Source organism: Pongo pygmaeus, chromosome 4 (assembly GCF_028885625.2).
Source record: "Pongo pygmaeus isolate AG05252 chromosome 4, NHGRI_mPonPyg2-v2.0_pri, whole genome shotgun sequence".
NCBI classification, from domain to species: Eukaryota; Metazoa; Chordata; class Mammalia; order Primates; family Hominidae; genus Pongo; species Pongo pygmaeus.
In genome coordinates, this window is record NC_072377.2 from 59225277 (window position 1) to 59247188 (window position 21912).

General features: G+C 39.6%; 1 protein-coding gene across 5 annotated transcripts in view; it reads right to left on the reverse strand.

Annotated features, from left to right (window-relative positions):
* Positions 1-21912, reverse strand: part of ARL15 (ADP ribosylation factor like GTPase 15) — a 427836-nt gene that overhangs the window by 93758 nt on the left and 312166 nt on the right. Inside the window, exon 6 of one of the 5 annotated variants that reach the window (XM_063664815.1) lies at positions 10505-10626. The exons of the other annotated variants lie outside the window; for them this stretch is intronic. Within the exon in view, the coding sequence (XP_063520885.1) occupies positions 10513-10626 (114 nt within the window). The 3' untranslated portion in view covers positions 10505-10512. The remainder of the gene's footprint in view (positions 1-10504; positions 10627-21912) is intronic. 5 annotated transcript variants of the gene reach the window in all.

Genomic DNA, 21912 nt, shown 5'->3' on the forward strand with positions numbered 1-21912 from the left:
AAAGATACCAGCACAAAATATAAGTATTTCAAACCAAGCTCTTTGATGATGAAATTAGAGCAGAAAAGTCTTATCAAGTCTCTGGAAACAAGGTCTGAGAACAATGAATTCAAGTCAGGAGTATCTGGTGCTCTCTATGCAACGCTTCCACTGGTGCCCTGTATGAACTTGGGCAAGCCCCCCGGTCCTCTGCCCCTCCACCAACAACTTTTCCTCCTTTCCTACTTTCTATCACTGTGGAGTTTTATAAAGTATTTTATGTTCTTTAGATGAAAGATACAAAGTGCACCACTTAAATGGAAGGTCTGAGGCTTTTCGCCTATAATAGAAGGAAAGACTCATTAGCACAAAACCATCTAGGAGACAAAAACTTTATTTAGTGGTTTTAGTCTCCAGCTAACACCTAAATCCAAAAAGGTCTAGGTCACCTGTTCCCAAACATTTCAATGTAAAGAAAGGGGGAAAAAAAGGAACCTAGGGAAGAAATGAATCCTACAAGTGGTATATTGCTTAGTATCTGTAGCCTGAGAAAATATAGAACGCTTAAGTCACTGCCAGTTCAGGATTGTTTATGGGTAAATTTCTATTTTTAATAATCACATGGTATTCACATATATTTTCATCTATATTTGAAATAGTGGTATCTGTATGTATGGGACACAACTCCTCAGTCACAGGAAACCACTTGGTTTGCAATGAGAATAAGAGACTCCTGATATCAAATCTTAATGCCCACCCTGATGTTCTAAAGACTGAATGTTGAAATCTCTCCTTAGCTTCCCCGAAACTTGTTTTACTATCTACTCCCTGAGTCATCCATTTGTCACAGCAATTAAAAGAAATATCACAGGCCAAGCATGATGGCTCAACACCTATAGTCCTAGAACTTTGGGAGGCCAAGATGGGAGAATCACTTGAGGCCAGGAGTTCGAGACCAGCCTGAGCAACACAGAGAGACCCTGTCTCTACAAAAAGAAAAAAAAAAGAAAGAAAAGAAAAGAAAGAAAGAAAAGAAAAGAAGAATCACAGCAGGCAAGAGGTATACTAAAGTCCAGTATTCTGAGAAACTTTCATATAAGAATATATATATATACACACACACACACACACACACATATATATTTTATAGAAAGTAACAAAGTACCTCAAGATCCAACTTTTGTAAAAGGCCACTTAAATAGTGGAAAGAGAAGCACTACCAATTGAGGTTAAGTTTCTATACTTTTCACAAAGGGAATGAGAAAAGTGTATTTATAAAATATATCGAAAATCTCCTTTGTAAATACAGTGTTGTGTAAAATATAAAGCATTATCATATAGTAAGTGGTTCAAATTTATAAGGGTAGAATATTAACTTCCAGAACCACACAGACATGGCTACATTAAGAGACTTTGTGTCTTTATCAAGGGAGTCAGTATTCTCATTTTACTCTGTGGGTCAGGTTACTCCTGAGCACTACCTGTTCTGAGTCTATGCTTTCAGAACAGCACATCTAGAAGTGAGTGAACCTGCTCTGTCAACAGGAGAAGCAAACACAGATTATTATACGTTACAATACCTACCATCTATTGATCACTTCTTAGGTACCAGGTCTTTATATATATATTTCATTAAAATTCATGGGCTGGGGCATGGTGGCTCACGCCTATAATCCCAGCACTTTGAGAGGCCAAGGTGAGTGGATTGCTTGAGCTCAGGAGTTTGAGACTAGCCTGGGCAACATAGTGAGACCTCATCTCTACAAAAAAAATAAACAAAAAAATTAGCCGGGTATGGTGGTATGTGCCTGTAGTCCCAGCTACTTGGGAGGCTGAAATGGGAGGATCACTAGAGTCCAGGAGGTCTAGGCTTCAGTGTGCCACGATCATACCATTGCACTCCAGCCTGAGCAACAGAATAAGACCTTGTCTCAAAACAAAACCAAAACCTAAACAACAACAACAACAAAAATCTCATACTATAGCAACCTCTTTTAATCCCTATTTTTAGCAGAGGTGCCAGAAGCAGTCATAGGGCTGGAGAGAATTCTGGCTGGCCTGATTCTAAAGCCCCACTCCTTCACTATACCAACATAGCCTCCCATTAAGTGACTGACACATAAAACTGGGGGAATTTTCCCCAGCAAGAGATGCCAAAATAATTTGTTCAGCATCTGCTTGGCAACTCTGCCTCAGTCACAGCTGAAAGTCTTTAAAGTCTTTTGTGTGTGTGTGTGTATCTTTTGTAGAGATGGGGTTTCACCATGTTGGCCAGACTGGTCTCAAACTCTTGGCCTCAAGTGATCCACCCACCCGACTTGGCCTCCCAAAATGCTGGGATTACAGGCGTGAGCCACTGAACCTGGCCTAAAGTCTTGACTCTAGTTTCTTTCTTCAACTACTGTTTTGAACATACAGTTTATTTATTCCTTTGAGTGCTATTGATTTCATTGGCTAATAAACCCATGATTCCTAAATTATACTTTTTGCATTTCCTTATGTATCTTCTCCAACACCTATTTTGCAAAAATACCAAAGCAACTCAAATACATACTTCATTATCTCTATCTTCCATTTTCCCATTTCTTAGTACTAGTTTGAAAAGCAATCTGCAGTCATTCTTTTAAGTAGCATCAAAGCAGTGCCAGCATTGTGCTAAACACTTAATTTGCATTACCTTTTTTTATTCTTTATGATTAAGATATTAAATTGGTGTTAGGTCTCCATTTCATAGATGAGGAAAGAGTTCACACACAGCCAACAAGTGGCAAACATAAAATTTACACAGAGGTCTGATGGATGCTTAAGCCCTGACTTTAGGCCCCAATTTTAAGCACTAAACTATACCTACCCAGAATACAAACACAGTTTTTGCTTGTCAGAAGACACTAATTGTTAAATTACAGGAGGTGGATGGAGACATGTGAGAAATTATCAGAACTTAGTTCTCTATAGCTGCTTAACTCCATTTGTTCACTTTAATTTACTTTTAATCCCACAGAGCTAAGAACTGAGGACTGTGAGTTATTCAAAAACCCTCAGATTTAAGAGGAAAGCAGTAACAAGGGGCTAAGATTACAGCATTGAATCTTATTTCCTCAAATGAAGATAGTTCATCTCAAATGTTTAAGGAAAAGAAAACTCCAAATCAGAGCACCTCACTAATACACCCAAAGGCTTCTCAAACTGCCCTGTAGCGAGGCATGGCGGTTCATTCTTGCAGTCCCAGCTACTTGGGAGGCTGAGGCCGCAGGGTCACTTGAGCCCAGGAGTTCAAGTCTGCAGTGAGCTATAATCCTGCTACTGCACTCCAGCCTGGGTGACAGAGCGAGACCCAGTTTCAAAAAAACAAAGCAACACAATAAAAAAATTGCCCTGCCCCCTTGGCCAGAGGGAACTACTGAAGGAACCCGACTGCACAGGGGAGTGGTCTAGATTCAAATGAACTTCAGTTACTTCAGAGCGAACTCCGGTTTAGTCACAGTGGCAGACGAGAATCTTATATTTCAAGAAACTGAAGATATAATAACTAGATCCAGAAAAAAAAATCCTACAGAATTTCCTAATCATTATTATTTATCTTTAAACAGGGTAGTGAAAAATGAGAAAATAAATATTAGTAAACATCAATTAAAGAATATGTGAGAATGGTACTAATTATTGCCTTAGGACAGTCATCCTTAGGTTTTATTAAATTTTATCGCAGTGCAATGCTGCATATAGGGTAAGCCAGAAGGCACCCTGAGGGTCAGTCATCGAATAAGAGTGAGAAAGAGTGGAAACTCTAGTGCCTGAGTCTTTCTAGGAGCACACAGGATTCAGAGAACACAGTCTGCAAGCAACTGATACTCTGTGAGCAGTGGTGCATATATTTCAGTACAATTCTCATAAAAATAATCACTTATAAGGATTCCTAATTTAAAAACTCGAAAAACATTAATTTGCGGTATCTGCAAGAACTCTTGAAAGAAATCATGCTGGGCGCGGTAGCTCACTCCTATAATCCCAGGACTTTGGGAGGCTGAGGCAGGCGGATCACCTGAGGTTGGGAGTTTGAGACCAGCCTGACCAACATGGAGAAACCCCATCTCTACTAAAAATACAAAAAAAATCAGCCAGGCATGGTGGTGCATGCCCATAATCACAGCTACTCGGGAGGCTGAGGTAGGAGAATTGCCTTGAATCCAGCAGGCAGAGGTTTCGGTGAGCTGAAATCAGGCCATTGCACTCCAGCCTGGGCAACAAGAGTGAAACTCTATCTCAAAAAAAAAAAAAAAGAAAGAAATAATGGAAGATTTTCAAAGCTAGGCAAAGAGCTTATACTTTTCTTATAGGCAAGAGGAATCTCCCTGAGGCTTATAATTAGGGCAAGGTTTCAAGAGGGGAATCTTGGAACCAAGAGAGAACAGTAAGGAGGAGGCAAGGAGAACCTGGCTGACTCTGAAAGCCTCAGAAATGGAATGAAAGCTAGTTCAAGACTGAACACTCCCAGATTTTTCCCACTGCTTGATAACCCCGGGCTTTTAAACATTCTTTTTTTTTTTTTTTTTTTTAATACTTTAAGTTCTGGGATACATACATGTACAGAAGGTGCAGGTTTGTTACATAGACATACATGTGTCATGGTGGTTTGCTGCACCCATCAACCTGTCATCTACATTAGGTATTTCTCCTAATGCTACACCTCCTCTACGCCCCCATCCCCTGACAGACACCAGTATGTGATGTTCCCCTTCCTGTGTCCATGTGTTCTCACTGTTCAACTCCCACCTATGAGTGAGAACATGAGGTGTTTGGTTTTTTGTTCCTGTGTTAGTTTGCTGAGAATGATGGTTTCCAGCTTCATCCATGTCCCTGCAAAGGACATGGATTCATCCTTTTTTATGGCTGCATAGTATTCCATGGTGTCTATGTGCCACGTTTTCTTCATCCAGTCTATCATTGATGGGCATTTGGGTTGGTTCCAAGTCTTTGCTATTGTGAACAATGCCACAGTAAACATACATGTGCATGTGTCTATCGTAGAATGATTTATAATCCTTTGGGTATTTATCCAGTAATGGGATTGCTGGGTCAAATGGTATTTCTGGTTCTAGATCCTTGAGGAATCGCCACACTGTCTTCCACAATGGTTGAACTAATTTACACTCCCACAAACAGTGTAAAAGCATTCCTATTTCTCCACATCCTCTCCGGCATCTGTTGTTTCCTGACTTTTTAATGATCGCCATTCTAACTGGTGTGAGATGGTATCTCGTTGTGGTTTTGATTTGCATGTCTTTAATGACCAGTGATGATGACTTCTTCATATGTTTGTTGGCTGCATAAATGTCTTCTTTTGAGAAGTATCTTCATATCCTTTGTCCACTTTTTGATGCAGTTGTTTGTTTGTTTTTTTTTTGTAAACTGCACCCGGCAGTTTTTTCTTATGTAAACTGCCAGTCATGGAATCAGTTGATTCCTAGTCTTTTTTAGTATGGCGTATAGTATTATGTAGATAATAAACAGCAGTCAGTTTTTGTTAAGATAGAGACTGTATAATCATTTGGTAATTCAGTGTTGTTTATCCAGTTTCTAGATTTTTACTGAAGAAACTTGTATACCTGCTTTGAGTTATCAGGGTGCTTTGCTGTACATAAGTATATTTTAAAAATAAATTTTCTTTAAAAAAAATCATCAATTGACTTAATCCTTTTGCATCTTAAAGGAAAACAGCATTCAATGTTGGATCTGCTCTCCAAATTTATGTTACCCATTTATAAGAAACTTCTGAAATTTTCAGTTTGGGGACTCTGGTCTCCAAAGCATGAGGGGGAAGGCTGTTTAAATCACACTATCTCAGCAACGTCACTTTCAGCCTTCCATTCTCTAAAAAGAATGCCAGAGAAGATGCACTCTGGTTCACTCCTGTTTCCCTATAACTGTTGCATTTTGACAATTTGCATTTTATTTGGGACCATGGCTACTGTAATTATAAATTGGTCTACTTTCTTTAATCTGGGAGTAGCAGCAAATCATTTTTCATAGCCTTTAATTCCCCCTTATAATGAGATATCTGCATTTGACTGACTCAACCATGTACTGCCGTAGGCTAGGGTGGATGAATCACAGAAAATAGACGGAAGAAACCCATTAGGTAATCTCACACAGCCCTCTGCCAGACTCCGGATGATTCCCAACAATAAAACTTCTACGACCAGTTCAGCATACTTTTAATGTTCCTCCAAGGATGGAACTGCTAACCCTCCCACCACAGGCCGTCCAGTCATTTGGACAGCCCGCACTCCCGCAGTCGTCTCCCCAAGCTTCCATTTATGCTCTCCTTATCCTCACTGCATCCCATTTCACTACAGAGCTCAAGGTCCACCCAGGCTATGTGCACAAACTTTTCTTCTGGTCTGTTTGCAAGCACTCACATACTTAGAGAGTGACTGCCCTGGATATTAAGGGAAAATTGAACTATATATAAAAGAACTTCTTATACTTCTCAACCCTTGCCATAAAAATTAGAAAAGGAATCATATCATGGACTCATTCTCAAAGTCTGCTGTCTTTTATATGCTCTCCAGTTCTTTGTTTGGTCTAATTCTTTTCTTGCTGCATTCCTCTGAACTCTCTCCAGCTGTTCCACATCTGGAGTTGAGCTGCTCATAGCTGAACACACTATTCTTGGTGTGGTCTTATTTGATGCAGATAAACCCTGGCTCTCATTTTCCCTTCATCTCTCTTATCCTGCTTGCTTTTCCCTTTCTTTTGCTTTCTCCTTTGCTTTCAATCTATAAGCTCTGTTTTTGACATTATGTTCTGGAGAGTTACTCAATGCAGTTCCATGGGCTTGAGAATAATGGTAACGAAAAAAACCTCTTTTGAGGCCCCAACGCCTATTTAATTGATAGAGTGATGCCTTTTAGGATTTCCATTTCCCACTGTTCTACAATTAACATCATCATCAACAATAACCACCTCCATCTTTTTTCAAGGTCAGTGTATTACCTGGTAATAACTATTATTTACCATAATAATTTCATTTCCAGCCAAATACATTATTTTACTTACCATCTATTTGTTTTCCCCTTGTGTTAATTTATATTTTTTTCCTTTGCTAAGGTTAGATTATTCTGCCTTCAATTTACTGAGAAAACCCTTATTTATACATTCAGCCCAACTTCCCCACTTATTTCTTCATTTTCAAAGTGATTCCTACAATCTTTGTAGGATTCAGAACAGAAAAGGACTGAACCTGTAGCTAGGCCACTTCCTTTGACCTTCAATTATGGCAGCTTATCCTGCCAATTTACCCTCACATATGTAAAATCCAGCTTCATTTTTAGCAGGACCTAATTAAGGGGGTCACCTTTTAAATACTGAACTTTCTACTTATCTATGTAAAAAGCTTACTATCTAAATTATTGTCAAGAATGGAACAACTACATAGCCAGATTCTAGCCCATGTGTTTACATAGAGGGTGAGTACATGCAAATGTTGTACTCACAATACCAAGGGTGCTCCCAATTCTACATAATAAACCTTTTCCACCACTCCCCTCCTCCAAGAACAGCAGGTCTTTCTTCCCACATCCTCACTCCCTCTCCTCACACTCCTCCCCCTATCTCCTATTAGGTTGGGCTCAGATTTTTTTTTAAAAACTGTGGTAAAATACACAACATAAAATTTACCATCTTAACCATTTTTAAGTGTACAGTTCAGCGCTATTAAATACATTCATAATGTTGTGCAACCATCACCACCATCCATCGCCATTACTCTTTCCATCTTTTAAAACTGAAACTCTTATGCATAAAACAGTAATTCCTCATTTATTTCTCTCCCCAAACCCTGGCAACCACCATCATCCTTTCTGTTTCTGTGATTTTGACTACTCTGCATACTTGATAAAAGAGAATCACAAGGTATTTCTCTTTTAATGACTGCCTTATTTCATTTAGTGTAATGTCCTCAGAATTCATCCATGTTGTGGCATATGTCAGAATTCCCTTCCTTTTTAAGGCTTAATAACATTCCATTGCATGTTATATATAGTACATTTTGCTTATCTATTCATCTGCTGATGGATACTTGGGTTGCCTCTATGTTTTAGCTACAGTGAATAATGCTGCTACAAACATGGGTATACAACAGATCATTCTTTTTTATGGTATTTTCAAATACACACAAAAGTAGAGCAACTGACAAAATTAACCCCCGTATACTCAACTTTAATATCCCCAAATACAAAGGTCCCCATATTTGATTTTCTCGTTTTCAGACACTCAAAAGACAGCCTTCACTGCCTGATGTCTCTCTGCAGGAATTTTCCAGTGGGGCTTAGGGATGACACCCAGTGTCACTAGTCTTTGAATCTGATCACCACTGATTCCCTGTAACCACAGAGCTAAGAGAACACATGTCCACATCCAATTAGTCAGTGTTTTATTTTTCCTCTCCTCTCATTTACAATTCTGCCAGAAGTTCTAAATAAAAGAATAGAGTACCTATCTACCTTCTTTCGACTCCGACTCTCAAACGTATTGTTTACCCTGAATGTTATGTGTCTGCCTATGTTCTGTAATTCTTTCAAGTGATCATGACTTCAACTTTCAAATGGTTTCAGGCAAGATTTTAGAACAAACAATATACTGCTAGGGAGAAAATAAAAACCAGCAAAAATAAACCAAAAAGGCAATTGATAATTATTTTGGGAGAAATAATTTATTTTTCAATTTTGACCATCTTTTGTTATTTTGCTTTTCATCAGCACTTCTAACAGAGCTAAGAGTTCAGATCAGATGCCTCTAATTTTAATGTGAGCTAAAATCTGTGTTAAAATGTAGACTGCCAGCCTCCACTCCAGAGATCTGATTACACTGGTCTGGGGTACAGCCTAGGATTCTGCATTTTATCAAACACTCCAGAGGGTTCCAATGCAGGTGTTCTCTGACTATGCTTTGGCAAACACTGAAGAATCAGATGAGGAACACAGAATTGTTACAAGAATTCTGAAGAGAAAGTAATTTTTTAACTTGGGGTAATGAGGGGACAGCTCACAGAGACAGAATTTGAACTCTGTAGTTTTCATTCATTCAGTCACTGAAAAGAAATTATTAGGCATCTGCTATGTATCACATTCTGTACTAGAGCTACAATAGTGAAGAAGCCTGACAGAGTCCTTTGCTAATGAGGCTGAGAGTCTACAAGAGCAGGATTTCAGAAGCAAACAGAGGAACCGTCATAAACAAAGAGGGGATGGGATTAAGGAATATCCAGTACAATGTTGGGCAATGTGGAGAACACAAAAGAAATATATATACATTTAAATCTAAGACTAGAAGGGGTAGGGTGGTACAAAAGAAGTTAGTACAGCTGGAATGGCCAAGGCTTCAATGACAGAGACTGAGGATGGAAACTGGGCAGTGGAGATGGCTGAAAGGAAGTCAGTAGTTATCCCAAGGGCAGTAGAAAGCCCTCCATGGTGTCTAGGCAGGAACATGATATAATTTCAAGATATGGCTCAAGAGGCCCAAGTTATGTTTTGAAAAGGTCATCTTTTCCCTAGAAGGTACATTAACAATGAAGTATACTAGAGATTTTGTGTAAATGTAGAAACGAATATTGAACTGCTTCCAGAACTGTGTAGCCAGGCTGACAAACTTTTAATTAAGTCCACCTGGCCGGGGGTGGGGTGGGGAGGGGTGTCTTGTATTCATTTTCTCTTCATCTAGATCTAGCCTCGTCCTTCCACATAATTTGTGGAAAACGATCACACATGCATACGCACAGGCCCAATCCTTTTAAGCTTTTAATTGGGCTTCCATCCACAAACCCCTTTCACTTATTTTTTTTTTTTGAGAACCAACTCACACATTCTGAATTATTTTGAGTATCTTATCATCTTTAAAGAGAGTGAGAAAGAGAGATTACAGATTTTGTGGCTAATGATTCTTTAAAGAAGAAGGGAAGCTCAAGTCAAGTTTCTTTCCATTTAGAATAGAGCTTTGGGTCCTTTCAAAAATTAACTTCTCTGAGGCTGGACTCGATAGTTCACACCTGTAATCCCAGCAGTTTGGGAGGCCAAGGTGGGAGGATCACTTGAGCCTAGGAGCTCAAGAACAGCCTGGGCAACACAGGGAGACCCCATCTCTACAAAAAAAAAAAAAATCAAAAAATAATTTGGGGCCGGGCACGGTGGCTCATGCCTGTAATCCCAGCACTTTGGAAGGCCGAGGTGGGTGGATCACAAGGTCAGGAGATCGAGACCATCCTGGCTAATGTGGTGAAACCCCGTCTCTACTAAAAATAAAAAAAAATTAGCCAGGCATGGTGGTGTGCGCCTGTAGTCCCAGCTAGTCCGGAGGCTGAGGCAGGAGGATGGCGTAAACCCGGGAGGCGGAGCTTGCAGTGAGCAGAGATTGGGCCACTGCACTCCAGCCTGGGAGACAGAGTGAGACTCCAACTCCAACAACAACAACAACAACAAAATAATAATAATGATGATAATAATAATAATTTGGATGGGTTGGTGCATACCTGCGGTCCTAGGTACTCAGATGGCTGAGATGGGTGGATCGCTGAGGCCCAGGAGGTCTAGCTAGGCTGCAGTGAACCACGATTGTGCCACTGCACTCCAGCCTGGGCAACCAAGTGAGACCCTGTCTCAAAAAGAAAAAAAGAAAAAAAAAAAAAGCTTTTCTGAGATATTTTCAACTTTATAGTTGAAAAAAACTACATGGACAATAGCCACCACTTGTTATTAGAAGAATTAAGTGAATTGAGTTATAAGTTGCTTTATTATAGTTCTTGATGCATAACAGCTGCTCATTAAATGTTAGCTTCTAAAGGGTTAAGAATACACATCATTAGGAATAGGATAAAAAAGAATGAGTTGACATTTAATATTTATAGGGTATTGAATCAAGTATTGAATCAAGATCTTTATTACTGAATACATTTTGCGTGCCTAAAATGACCAGGATACTCTCCAGAAGACAATTTTACAGCATACTGTCTGTTTATCTGAATTTTAGTGGTAGACTGTAGCAAGAACATGAAGTAGGTCAGTTGAAGAAGGTAAGCCTGTAAAGATATAAAGGATGAGAGAAAACCTCAATACAAGTCCAGAGGTGCTGCCGATAGATGAGTTCCCTCGAATTCTAAGTACTACCAAGCATAATGGTTAGTGTATCAACTTTGGGGAGGAGTGGTGAGTTTCTGAAAGGCTGCAATCAGCTGAGATAAATACGGAACATCTACTGAGCATATTTCAAGGTTAATCAGAGGCATCAAGAACTGAGCACCAGATGACCTTGGGCAAGTTATGTGTCTGAGTTTTGGTTTGCTTATCTGCAAGGCTGATGGGCTAGATAACCTCTAAATGGTTCTTGCAGATCTAACAGGATTTGGGGAGGAGAATGGATAATTGAAAGAGTCCAGACTATGCAGTCAGTCAGACTTGGGCTGGAATTCTGGTTCTACCACCCACCAGGCAAAGTACTTAACATCATTGGGTCCCATTTTCTCCTCTGTAAAATGGAGAAAATAAAATACACAGTGTATAGCTATTGAAGGATAAAAAATAACATTTTTAAATTATCTGGCATTTATTAATAATAGACAACTCAATTAAGGGAACACTCATGTTATTCTATGATCGTGTGTTAAATGCGCCTATGGCCAAATTTGAAGTCTAGCTATCACTTTAAAGTCTAGTTATCCAGTAACTGACTAAACGGTGATTCTTCAAATTTCAAAAACATTCCTCGCTTTACAAAAAAGATTCATCTCAGGCTCCTCTTAGAATGTGAGTCAATAATCATCCTGAGCATGAGATAGACTTCTAGGATATTTAGATATATCTACCCACTGTTGAATATGAAGTGTGATATCTTCATTCTCAACAAACCCTTACCAGGGAGGGGTGTGTGTGTGTGTGTGTGTGCGTGTGTGTATCCCCTTGTTTGTAAAGCTCAATGGTAAGTGAGGTTTATAAAGTTCTGCGAGGTTTGATTCTCTGCTCTTGAGAAACTGACGATAACTTGTCTCTGTAGGAAGACAGGTACACAATGCCAAAGAACCAAAAGCCTTATTTTGAAAAGAAAAATGAGAGCGACTCCTTCCACAGAATAGTGTGAATTAATTAGTGTTTATAAAGAATTTTGATATGCTTATGCAAAAGGCATTTTGAATGTAAACAGTTTTAAGGGCACTTTGTTGTGTAAGACTAGATTAAGAACAGGGCAGTAATTAGCACGTTGGGAGGCAAGAAAAAGTTTTAAAGAAAGCACAAGGCTGGGCACTGTGGCTCACACCTGTAATTCCAGCGCTTTGGGAGGCTGAGGCGAGAGGATCACTTGAGTCTGGGAGTTCAAAACCGGCCTGGGCAACGCAGTGAAACCCATTTAAAAATTTAAAAATTTGCCGGGCATGGTGGTACACGCCTGTGGTCCCAGCTACTTGAGAGGCTGAAGCAGGAGGATTGCTCGAGCCCAGGTTGTCTATAGTGAGCTATGATCACACCACTGCACTCCAGCCTGGGCAGCAGGGCCAGGCCCTGTCTCTAAAAAAAAATAATAATAATTAAAAAAAAAAAAAAAAAAAGAAAGCACAGACATAGATATACCCTGCTACAAAGACAATATGTAAAACCCACTGCAATTGTTATATAAAAGAATGCTCCTAGAGTAGATTTTGTGCAGACGATAAGCCAGGTAAAATTTGGAAATACAATTTCTTTTTTTTAAGTTCAGGGAAAGCCAGGTTCCTCAGTATAAGTAAATCTTAAATAAGTTTTTAAAAATACCAAATCAATTTAAAGTGCTAACAGCCTTACCAGGATGTAAATTCTTAAACAATTAGCTTCATTCCCAACAGGATCAAACACAAGCACACAGCCAAGACAGTTTAGCTCCTAAGCTTGGTGCGTTCATTTGAGCTGAGTGTGATCTCCAGATGCAATACAACCCTTCTACGCACAGATCCATGGGAAAGCATTTTCTGGAAACAGATGCACCTTGTTTAAAACCAAAGTTGTGTTTCTGAAAAAAGCTGGGTACAAATAGAATTTTTAAAAATTGAATCATATTTTAAATGTCCTGGGGATGCTCATATCACAGGGAACCCTCTTATGAATGTTTCTGCAAGAGAAGAATTATTTTATGAATTGAAAAAGTACCTCTAATTTATTTGCTGCATTGATTTTTTGAATTTTGTTTTCAAAATTCAAAAAAGTTTTGAAATTATATGCTAATTATGTGCTTGCCTTTTGTGGCTTATTCCGAATATTTTAACAAAGAAACACCATTTTTTTCTCTTTGAATATTTGATTTTGAAATATTTGCTTTTAATATAGTCTTTTCATATAGTCTAATTCCCCTCACTCCCTACCCCCACCCCATGGGTATAATTCCATTTTTGAAATGGAAGCCAATGAGATAACTGAATTGAATGTACTGGAACTTATTTTACGGTCAAATTTTAGGAATGCATCTGTTATACTTGGTAGGGAATATAGATTCTATTAGATCTAAACAGAATGAAAGGGAGCCGGGGCATGGTGTCTCTATTTGCTGTTGGACAGCTGATATAAAAGGAATTGAAGCAGGCCATGTATGGTGGTTCATGCCTGTAATCCCAGCACTTTGGGAGGCCGAGGCAGGCAGATTACCTGAGGTAAGGAGTTCAAGACCAGCCTGACCAATATGATGAAACTCCATCTGTACTAAAAATACAAAAATTAGCCAGGTGTGGTTGCATGCGCCTGTAATCCCAGCTACTCAGGAGGCTAAGATAGGAAAATCGCTTGAACCTGGGAGGCGGAGGTTTCGGTGAGCTGAGATTGCGCCATTGCACTCTAGCCTGGGCAATAAGAGTGAAACTCCATCTCAAAAAAAAAAAAAAAAAAAAGGGTGGGAATTGAAGCAATGAGTGTAAACACCTTGGCTCTGTAGCTGACCCTATCAGGTGGCGAAGAACAGAGCAAGATCAGAAGTATGCTTCTGTTCACAAAATCTTCTATAGACATGTTTGATTCAACTCCAAGACACCAAGTTAAGTTTCAGCACAGGTTCCCAAATTTTCTTGATTCATGAATCCCTTAATCTCCCACTATGGTGCCTTTAGGCCAAAAGAAATACCTAACAGTTAACTTATTAAGTACCTAGGTTCAAACAACTACTAAGGAGCTGTCCTAATAACTTGGTAGCAGTTTGAAAAAAATAATACTCATAAATTGAAAGAAAAAAAGGTATATTTTTATTTCATTCTTAACCATAATTACTAAAGTATGCGTACACCTTTCAGGTATGCACAACTTCTCAAATCTTGGAATCAGATTGGATAGAGTTGCCTTCATTTCCCATACCAAATTGTTGCCATGCAGTACTTGCTTTGTATCAAGTTAACCTCCAAAAACCCAACCTTAGAAAGATATGACATCATCAAAAGGAATGTAGCGCCATCTAATGTTGAAGCTGTGAACTACCTCAATCTAGTAATGCACTGGGTACTTGACAGATATCAAACATTGCTGTTTTCTCCTCTAAAATTTAAAACATCCCCTATGAGTTGACTGTGGTACACCTGGGTGCCCTGGTACACAGTTTGGGAACTACAAGTTTAAAGACAAGTACTTTCCATTTTCCTGAATGACTGAACAATGTCATAACACTTCAATACCTGCTCAGTATACATATAACACACACACAGGAAATCTATACTTGCTTCTACACACATCTTATACCTAGTTAAAAGCACTGTCATTCCAGGTTAGGTTACAATTTTAAAGGCAATACTTTTACGGCAGTACCTACCCAAATGCATTTTTAAACTGTATTCCATTAAATTTCACCTTTGATTTCACAAATTTGTATCTGGCATGTGATTCCATTTAGGTTATACTAGGAAAAAACGTTTTTATTTTCTCAAATAACTAAAGTTTTGTGTTGTAATAAAACCTAATGTCTAGTACCAACAATGTCATTGACTCTACCATTTTAGATGCCCATCCATCTCAAATGTGTAAGATATCACATATTTAGGCACAATGGCTGTACAGTATTGGTACATTGCATGAAAAGGTCACAGGCCGGGCACAGTGGCTCACGCCTGTAATCTCAGCACTTTGGGAGGCCGAGGCGGGTGGGTCACCTGAGGTCGGGAGTTTGAGACCAGGCAGACCAACATGGAGAAACCCCGTCTCTACTAAAAATATAAAATTAGCTGGGCGTAGTGGCACATGCCTGTAATCCCAGCTACTCAGGAGGCTGAGGCAGAAGAATCGCTTGAACCCGGGAGGTGGAAGTTGCTGTGAGCCAAGATGGTGCCATTGGACTCCGGCCTAGGCAACAAGAGTAAAACTGCTTCTCAAAAAAAAAAAAAAAAAAAAGTTAAAAAATGTGGCCATTTCTTTGTGGAAAAAAAGATATTAAATGCACTAATTTAGGATGATGTTAAGTAGAAATGTGTCATTTCACCTGATACACATTTTCCTCTAGGAAACACAGCGCAGATTGTTAATGATAGAATAATCCCACTCCTAGTCGTTAGCCTTGGAACCAAACTGTTAACTCTCTTCTTTCCTTTGAACATAGACCATTTATTTCTATTTGCTGTTGAGGATAAACCACTGATTGAGTCATAGAATGCAGTTTTGGGCTGGGCATGGTAGCTCGTGCCTGTAATCCTAGCCTTTGTGAGGCTGAGGCAGGAAGATCCCTTGGGCCCAGGGTTCAAGACCAGCCTGGGCAACATAGGAGACCCTGTCTCTAAAAAATAAAGAAGGAATGATGAAGATAATGATGATGATGACAGTTTTGCAATCATCTCACAATTTCCTTTTCTACCTTTGAAATCAAACTCTGTCCTTACATTGCCTATTTCAACTTTCTGCACCTTTTACCTTGCCTATTTCAACTTTCTGCATGTTTACCTCATATTGCTTTTGCCCTGGGGTTCTCCTCCCTCCTTAGAGTTTTATCTGTCTGTGCACTTTCTTTCCTCTCTCTGCTACTTTGCAAAAGCCTCCCACACAATTCTAGGTAATAGCAATTTAACAACATGCCCTCAGGTGGAATAATCAGCCATCATGATTAGTTAGAGTCAGGTCCTGGCTGAATGTGGGATTAGGGATGGGTGTCTCCTCAGGACCAAGGCAATCTACAGTCTCAGAAGAACAGAATTAAAGGGAAAATTCCAGTTTCATTAAATGTGGCATTTGTTAATCAGCAAGTCACAGAACCTTATTACCAACATGGATTAAAATGAACTCTATTTTAATGGCAGTGTGTCCATTGTCAAGATATTTGTGGTTCACTATGGCAAGTAAGTTCATGGGTCCTAACCCAATCCAGGTGGGGGTAAATGAATGAGCTGAAAGAGACTGGAATAGCCACATTGATAAGGATATCACAATGTAATTACTGAAAAGATGCCACTTTGGGACCGTTGCTCTTTTCTTTAACAGATTGGTATTTTGTTACTTTTAAACATTCTGTCATATAGTATTCCACCTGAAGAACATTTTAGCTCATATAATGACATTTAAGAAAAAAATAGCAAAAAACCTAGAAGCCTTTTCCAGTGCCAAACTCATTTAGAAAGTTTAGCTTCTGACTAATGCAATGATGCAATGTAATAATACCAAATTCTTTCATAATATTTAGAAGTAAGTGATTACTTGTGGAAACTGTAATGTTTCCTAACAAACCGAGTGTTTCAGGGACAGACCACCCAAATGTATTATTATATAAAGATGTCAGTTACATAATTACATGAGAAAACAACACATTTTACTTTTTTGTTTTTTAACAACAATTATCCTCTCTGGGGAAGAGAGACTGAATTAGCTGCTTAGCAAAGTGGCTCCTAAGGGCTCCAATTAACTTAGACACATTTAAACTGGATCCTTGATAATGTACATTTAACATGAGGAAAATGAAATTGTATTTTCTTCCTCCCAATTCCTAACTCCTGCCATGTCTGAACTGACTTTGCTGAGACCACCAACAGTGAAGATGCACTTAAAAACTGCAATTCAAATCTAAATGTAGCCATATACCAGCTGCCTTGCTTTAAAATTTTTTAAAAATTATTTTAAAAGTCCTATGCCATTAATATTAATATTAGAGCCATTTAAATGAAAACACACAAACCTCAAATCAACACTTATTTTTCTTTCTTTTTATATGGACAGGGGTCTCACTATGTTGCTGAGGCGGGTCTCAAACTCCTGTCTTCAAGCGATCCTCCCACCTCAGTCTCCCAAAGTACTGGAATTACAGGCATAAGCCACTGTACCTGGTCTAAACACCTACTTTTCTTAATGGGTGCCAAGACATTCTTTAAAAGTAACTGGGAGGCTGGGCGCAGTGGCTCATGCCTGTAATCCCAGCACTTTGGGAGGCCGAGGCAGGCAGATCATGAGGTCAGGAGTTCAAGACCAGTCCGGCCAAGGTGGTGAAACCCCATCTCTACTAAAAATACAAAAATTAGCTGGGCATGGTGGTGGGTGCCTGTAATCCCAGCTACTCAGGATGCTGAGGCAGAGAATTGCTTGAACCCAGGAAGCGGAGGTTGCACTGAGCTGAGATTGTGCCACTGCACGCCTGGGCGACAGAGCGAGACTCCGTCTCAAAAAAAAAAAAAAAAAAGCAATTGGGGATATTTTTTAAATGATGTGAGTGTTCAGTTGCATTTAATTCAAATAATATTTTATAAACATCTGTCTACATTAGGGGTGTGCAATAAATGATTTTAAAAATGACTATACTGCTTATGTATAAAACAGAAATATGTTTTAAATATTTGATGCCTCACTACTCATAATTCTCAGTATTTTGGCAGACACTTATTGAATGTCCAATGTCAGAAAACAGTTACACTACTAAGGTCCAAATAAGCAAAATAGCTGTAGATTACTCATCTTCAAGAGTAGTTTATCACAGTTTATCAGTAAGAAAATTTGGCAAAGGAAGAGTATATTTTCATTAAAATGCTCAGTGTTTCAATGAGATGCTCCTGGCATTTAAGATATGATAATTCTCCCTTTTCGGGGGTTGGCCTTGTCCTGGCATTCCTGGCCCCTGCCCACAAAATGCTAGCAGTGACTCCAGTTATAGTGATAATCAGAATATTCCCATATGTTCCCCAAAGTCCCCTAGGCAAGAACAGTACTTTCTCCAGTTGGAAACCACTGACCCAAAGAGTCTCTAGCTTAAAACAGAAACAAAAACAGAATAAGGGTGAAATGTGCTAAAGCTTCATTATATGGTTTTAAAAAGCAGGGGTGGTTAAGTGTTCCTTAATAACTGTATATAACTTTACTTCCTTGTCTTTCAGTTTATTTGTAAAAGGTTTGTCTTCTGGGGGTTCATACATTATCAATAATTCTCATTGGCTTCTTCAGAGGAGGATGTTCAGGCAGATGTTCAGGAGGATGTTCAGCTAGATGGGTGAGCAAAAACCCCAGTTTTCTTATACTTTTAGTTAAACTCAGCTCTGCCGCCTAGCTGGGGATGATTGCAAGGGAAATCAGATTGTAGACTAGTGTCTCCTGGGACTAATCTGACATTTATGAGGGGAGCCTCTGGTTGAAGAAATGTGAGTACCAGAACAAAGCTGATGCGTGTGTGATCATACCCAACATTAGAACACCCCTTCAGGCCGGGTGCAGTGGCTCACACCTGTAATCCCAGCACTTTGGGAGACTGAGGCGGGTAGATCACCTGAGGTCTGGAGTTCAAGACCAGCTTGGCCAGCACGGCGAAACTCTGTCTCCACTAAAAATACAAAAATTAGCTGGGCGTGGTGGTGCATATCTGTAATCCCAGCTACTTGGGAGGCTGAAGCACGAGAATTGCTTGAAGCCGGGAGGCGGAGGTTGCAGTGCACTGAGATCGCACCACCGCACTCCAGCCTGGGTGACAGAGTGAGATTGTCTCAAAAAAAAAGAGAGAGAACACCCATTCAGCTTGTGACAAGCAGCTAACATCTAGGTCTATATGGCAAATGTTTTTCTTTTTGCTACCTAAAAATAAGTTTCTGAGGCTGGTTAGGTGAAAGTCCCCTAGGTAGGAATGGTACTGTCTCTAGTTAGAGAGTACTGATCCAAAGAGACCCTAGATAAAAAGAGAATAATGGTAGGCTAACGCCTTACACCTGTACCTTACGCCTGAAGGCAGAAGGGAGCAGGAGCACTGGGAGGGACACAGGCCTAACATATCGAAAATTATAATCTTCCTATTTTTACAGATGGGAAGAAAGAGTTCAGAGATGTTGGATGACTTGCAGACATTCTGTGCAGTTTAATACACCTTCCTTCTCCTGTATCGTACAGCAAGATCTCTTTCCAACATTACCTCAATAGGGTGAACAATACATTTCTCATCTACCATTTGACAAATTTATGCTGAAATGCAATTAGTTTGCTGAACCTTGGAAAACAACTCAACAAAGTTCTGTCCTTTATATTATAAATCCAGTTCCCAAAAACCTTTCAAACTTTTTTCTCCAAATAATCTGTCTTCTTCTTTCTTTATGGCCTGAGCTCAGAAGAGTTCCCTAATCTGAGCTCCTCAACTCTGGTCTCATCTTTCTTCATTCCTTGATATGTGCCCACTGCTAAGAGTTGTCTTTGTTTATCACTCTAGCCACAGCATTCAAAATCTCCAAGCAGTAGACAGTCTCTCTGCTGCCCTATCAATCTCTTTTCCTATTTCTTAAAAACCAAACGAAGGGTATCTTTTATTTCCTGATGACTAGCAGGCCTTCCCACACCACTTCTTGTTTCACTCTCTAAATCCTCATCACCTGATAATTTTCAATAACGATTCAAATGGCAACAGACTACATCATCTCAGCACCATAGCATGAGAGAATGAAAGGGACCTTGGAGGTCATTTGATTAACTGGATAAAAAGTGTTCTCCAAGAAGCTTTTCAGATTCTTCAGTGGGCATCCAGGAGCAGGATGAAGGAGGTGGATGGGGAAGGGGGTAGCAGGCAGAATTTATGCTCCTCACCTCCAGTTTAGCCAGAACAATTCCACTTTAATCTGTTTTTCTAATTATGCTAAGTAAAATTTTATTTTAAAAAGAAAATAAAAAGAGGGACGCTTTGGAAATCTCCACTTAAAAAAAAGAAACGTAAAACCACTAATCTATTTCCAACCATGCTGAGTCCTTTAAAAAGAGCCTGATGTAAACTTCAAAAATTTGTGATTAGCAAAGGGTCTTTAAAATGCCTAGTCTCTTAGTAATCATAATCCCTCACCTTAAACACTGGCCTGCACCACCAAAAAAAGAGAAAATGTGATTTATTGATGTATGTGCTGGGATAGGAAGAAAGAGACTCATGTTTGACTGCTGATTTTCCCATTAGCTAGCTGCTAAGCCACTTAACCTCCTCATGCCTCAGTTTCCTTGCCTGCAGAATGAGAGCTGGGCTCTACTCAGGCATTTTCTGAATCCAAAATTCTGGGTTCTATGAACCAGATTTTTGTGAGGGGGACTGAGCCCTATTTCTCTCGCTTTTCCCATCTCTTGAATAATGTATCATTCTTTTCCAAAGAAGAAGTGTCCAGGGACATCAGGGAAAAAAAAAAAAAAAAAAAAAAAAAGCTTTCATCCAATCTAACACCAGGACTAATGGAATGTTTACAGACAGACTGGCTGGCCTCAGCCCTTTAGTTTCTCCCCTTTTATCTTTCTAATCCTCCTTTCAATCTGTCACCCCTCACATCTCTTTCCTTCCTTCTTAGCTCCGCTCAAATTTAGCATACCTTTAAGTGGCTACTGTATACAAGGCACTGCGGTTCAGCACTTGGGTTATATAAAGATGAATAAGGCACAGCCCTGCACAGAAAGGGACTTCTGTAAGGAGAGCAACTCTGGCAGAAACATAAAGGGAAGGTTAGAGATGCAAAAGAATAAAAGTGGAATATTTACATAAGAGATGAGGGCATGAAAAGTCTTTGAGAACTAACTGGGAGGTGGGAGAGAAGCCGTTCAATATTAATTCAGTGAATCAATCAGCTTGTTACTTACTGAGCTGTGTTCCAGGCACTGTACTACATGCAGTAGTTACAAAATGAAAAGGCCTGGTCCCTGCTTATGGTCTAAAAAGGAGAGACAGACATGGGAATTGGGTTTGGTGCCAATGAGAATCAGGGCAACACCAACCAAAAGAGGGATGTCCCAAATAGCAGACATGAGTGGGAGGAGACAGAATAAGTAAACTCCCACTGGAATAAGGAACTTATTTAACATGACGATGCTGAAGAGATGTGGGGGCTAATGGGGCATTGGTGAATTCACATTAAGCACACTCAGAGGAACATTTGGATCTGGAGTCAGAAGACAGAGACATCAACACTGAGATGTTGTCAAGAGTGGGGCCAGGAAGTGGAAGAAATCTCCTAGGTAGAAAGAACAGAGAATGAAGATAAGGCTGTAGGACCAACATTAGTTAAGTGTCTATACTCAAGGAATAGAGAGGAAAAGAAAACGGAGTGAAGAAAACAGTGAAAGGAAATGTAGGAAAACAAGTAGGAATGTGCAATGCTAAAATAAGCTCAGGAAGAAGGGAACTTCAAACGAAAAGAAATGTTCAAAAATAAGTGGAAGGCCAGGCGTGGTGGCTCATGCCTGTAATCCCAGCACTTTGGGAGGCCAAGGCAGGCGGATCACCTGAGGTCAGGAGTTCAAGACCAGCCTGGCCAATATGGTGAAACTCTGTTCCTGCTAAAAATACAAAAAATTAGCCAGGTATGGTGGTGCGGGCCTGTAATCCCAGCTACTCGGGAGGCTGAGGCACGGAGAATCACTTGAACCTGGGAGGTGGAGGTTGCAGTGAGCCAAGATCGTGCCACTGCACTACAACTTGTGCAACAAGAGTGAAACCTCATTTCAAAAAAATAAAAATAAATAAATAAATACATAAAGGCTG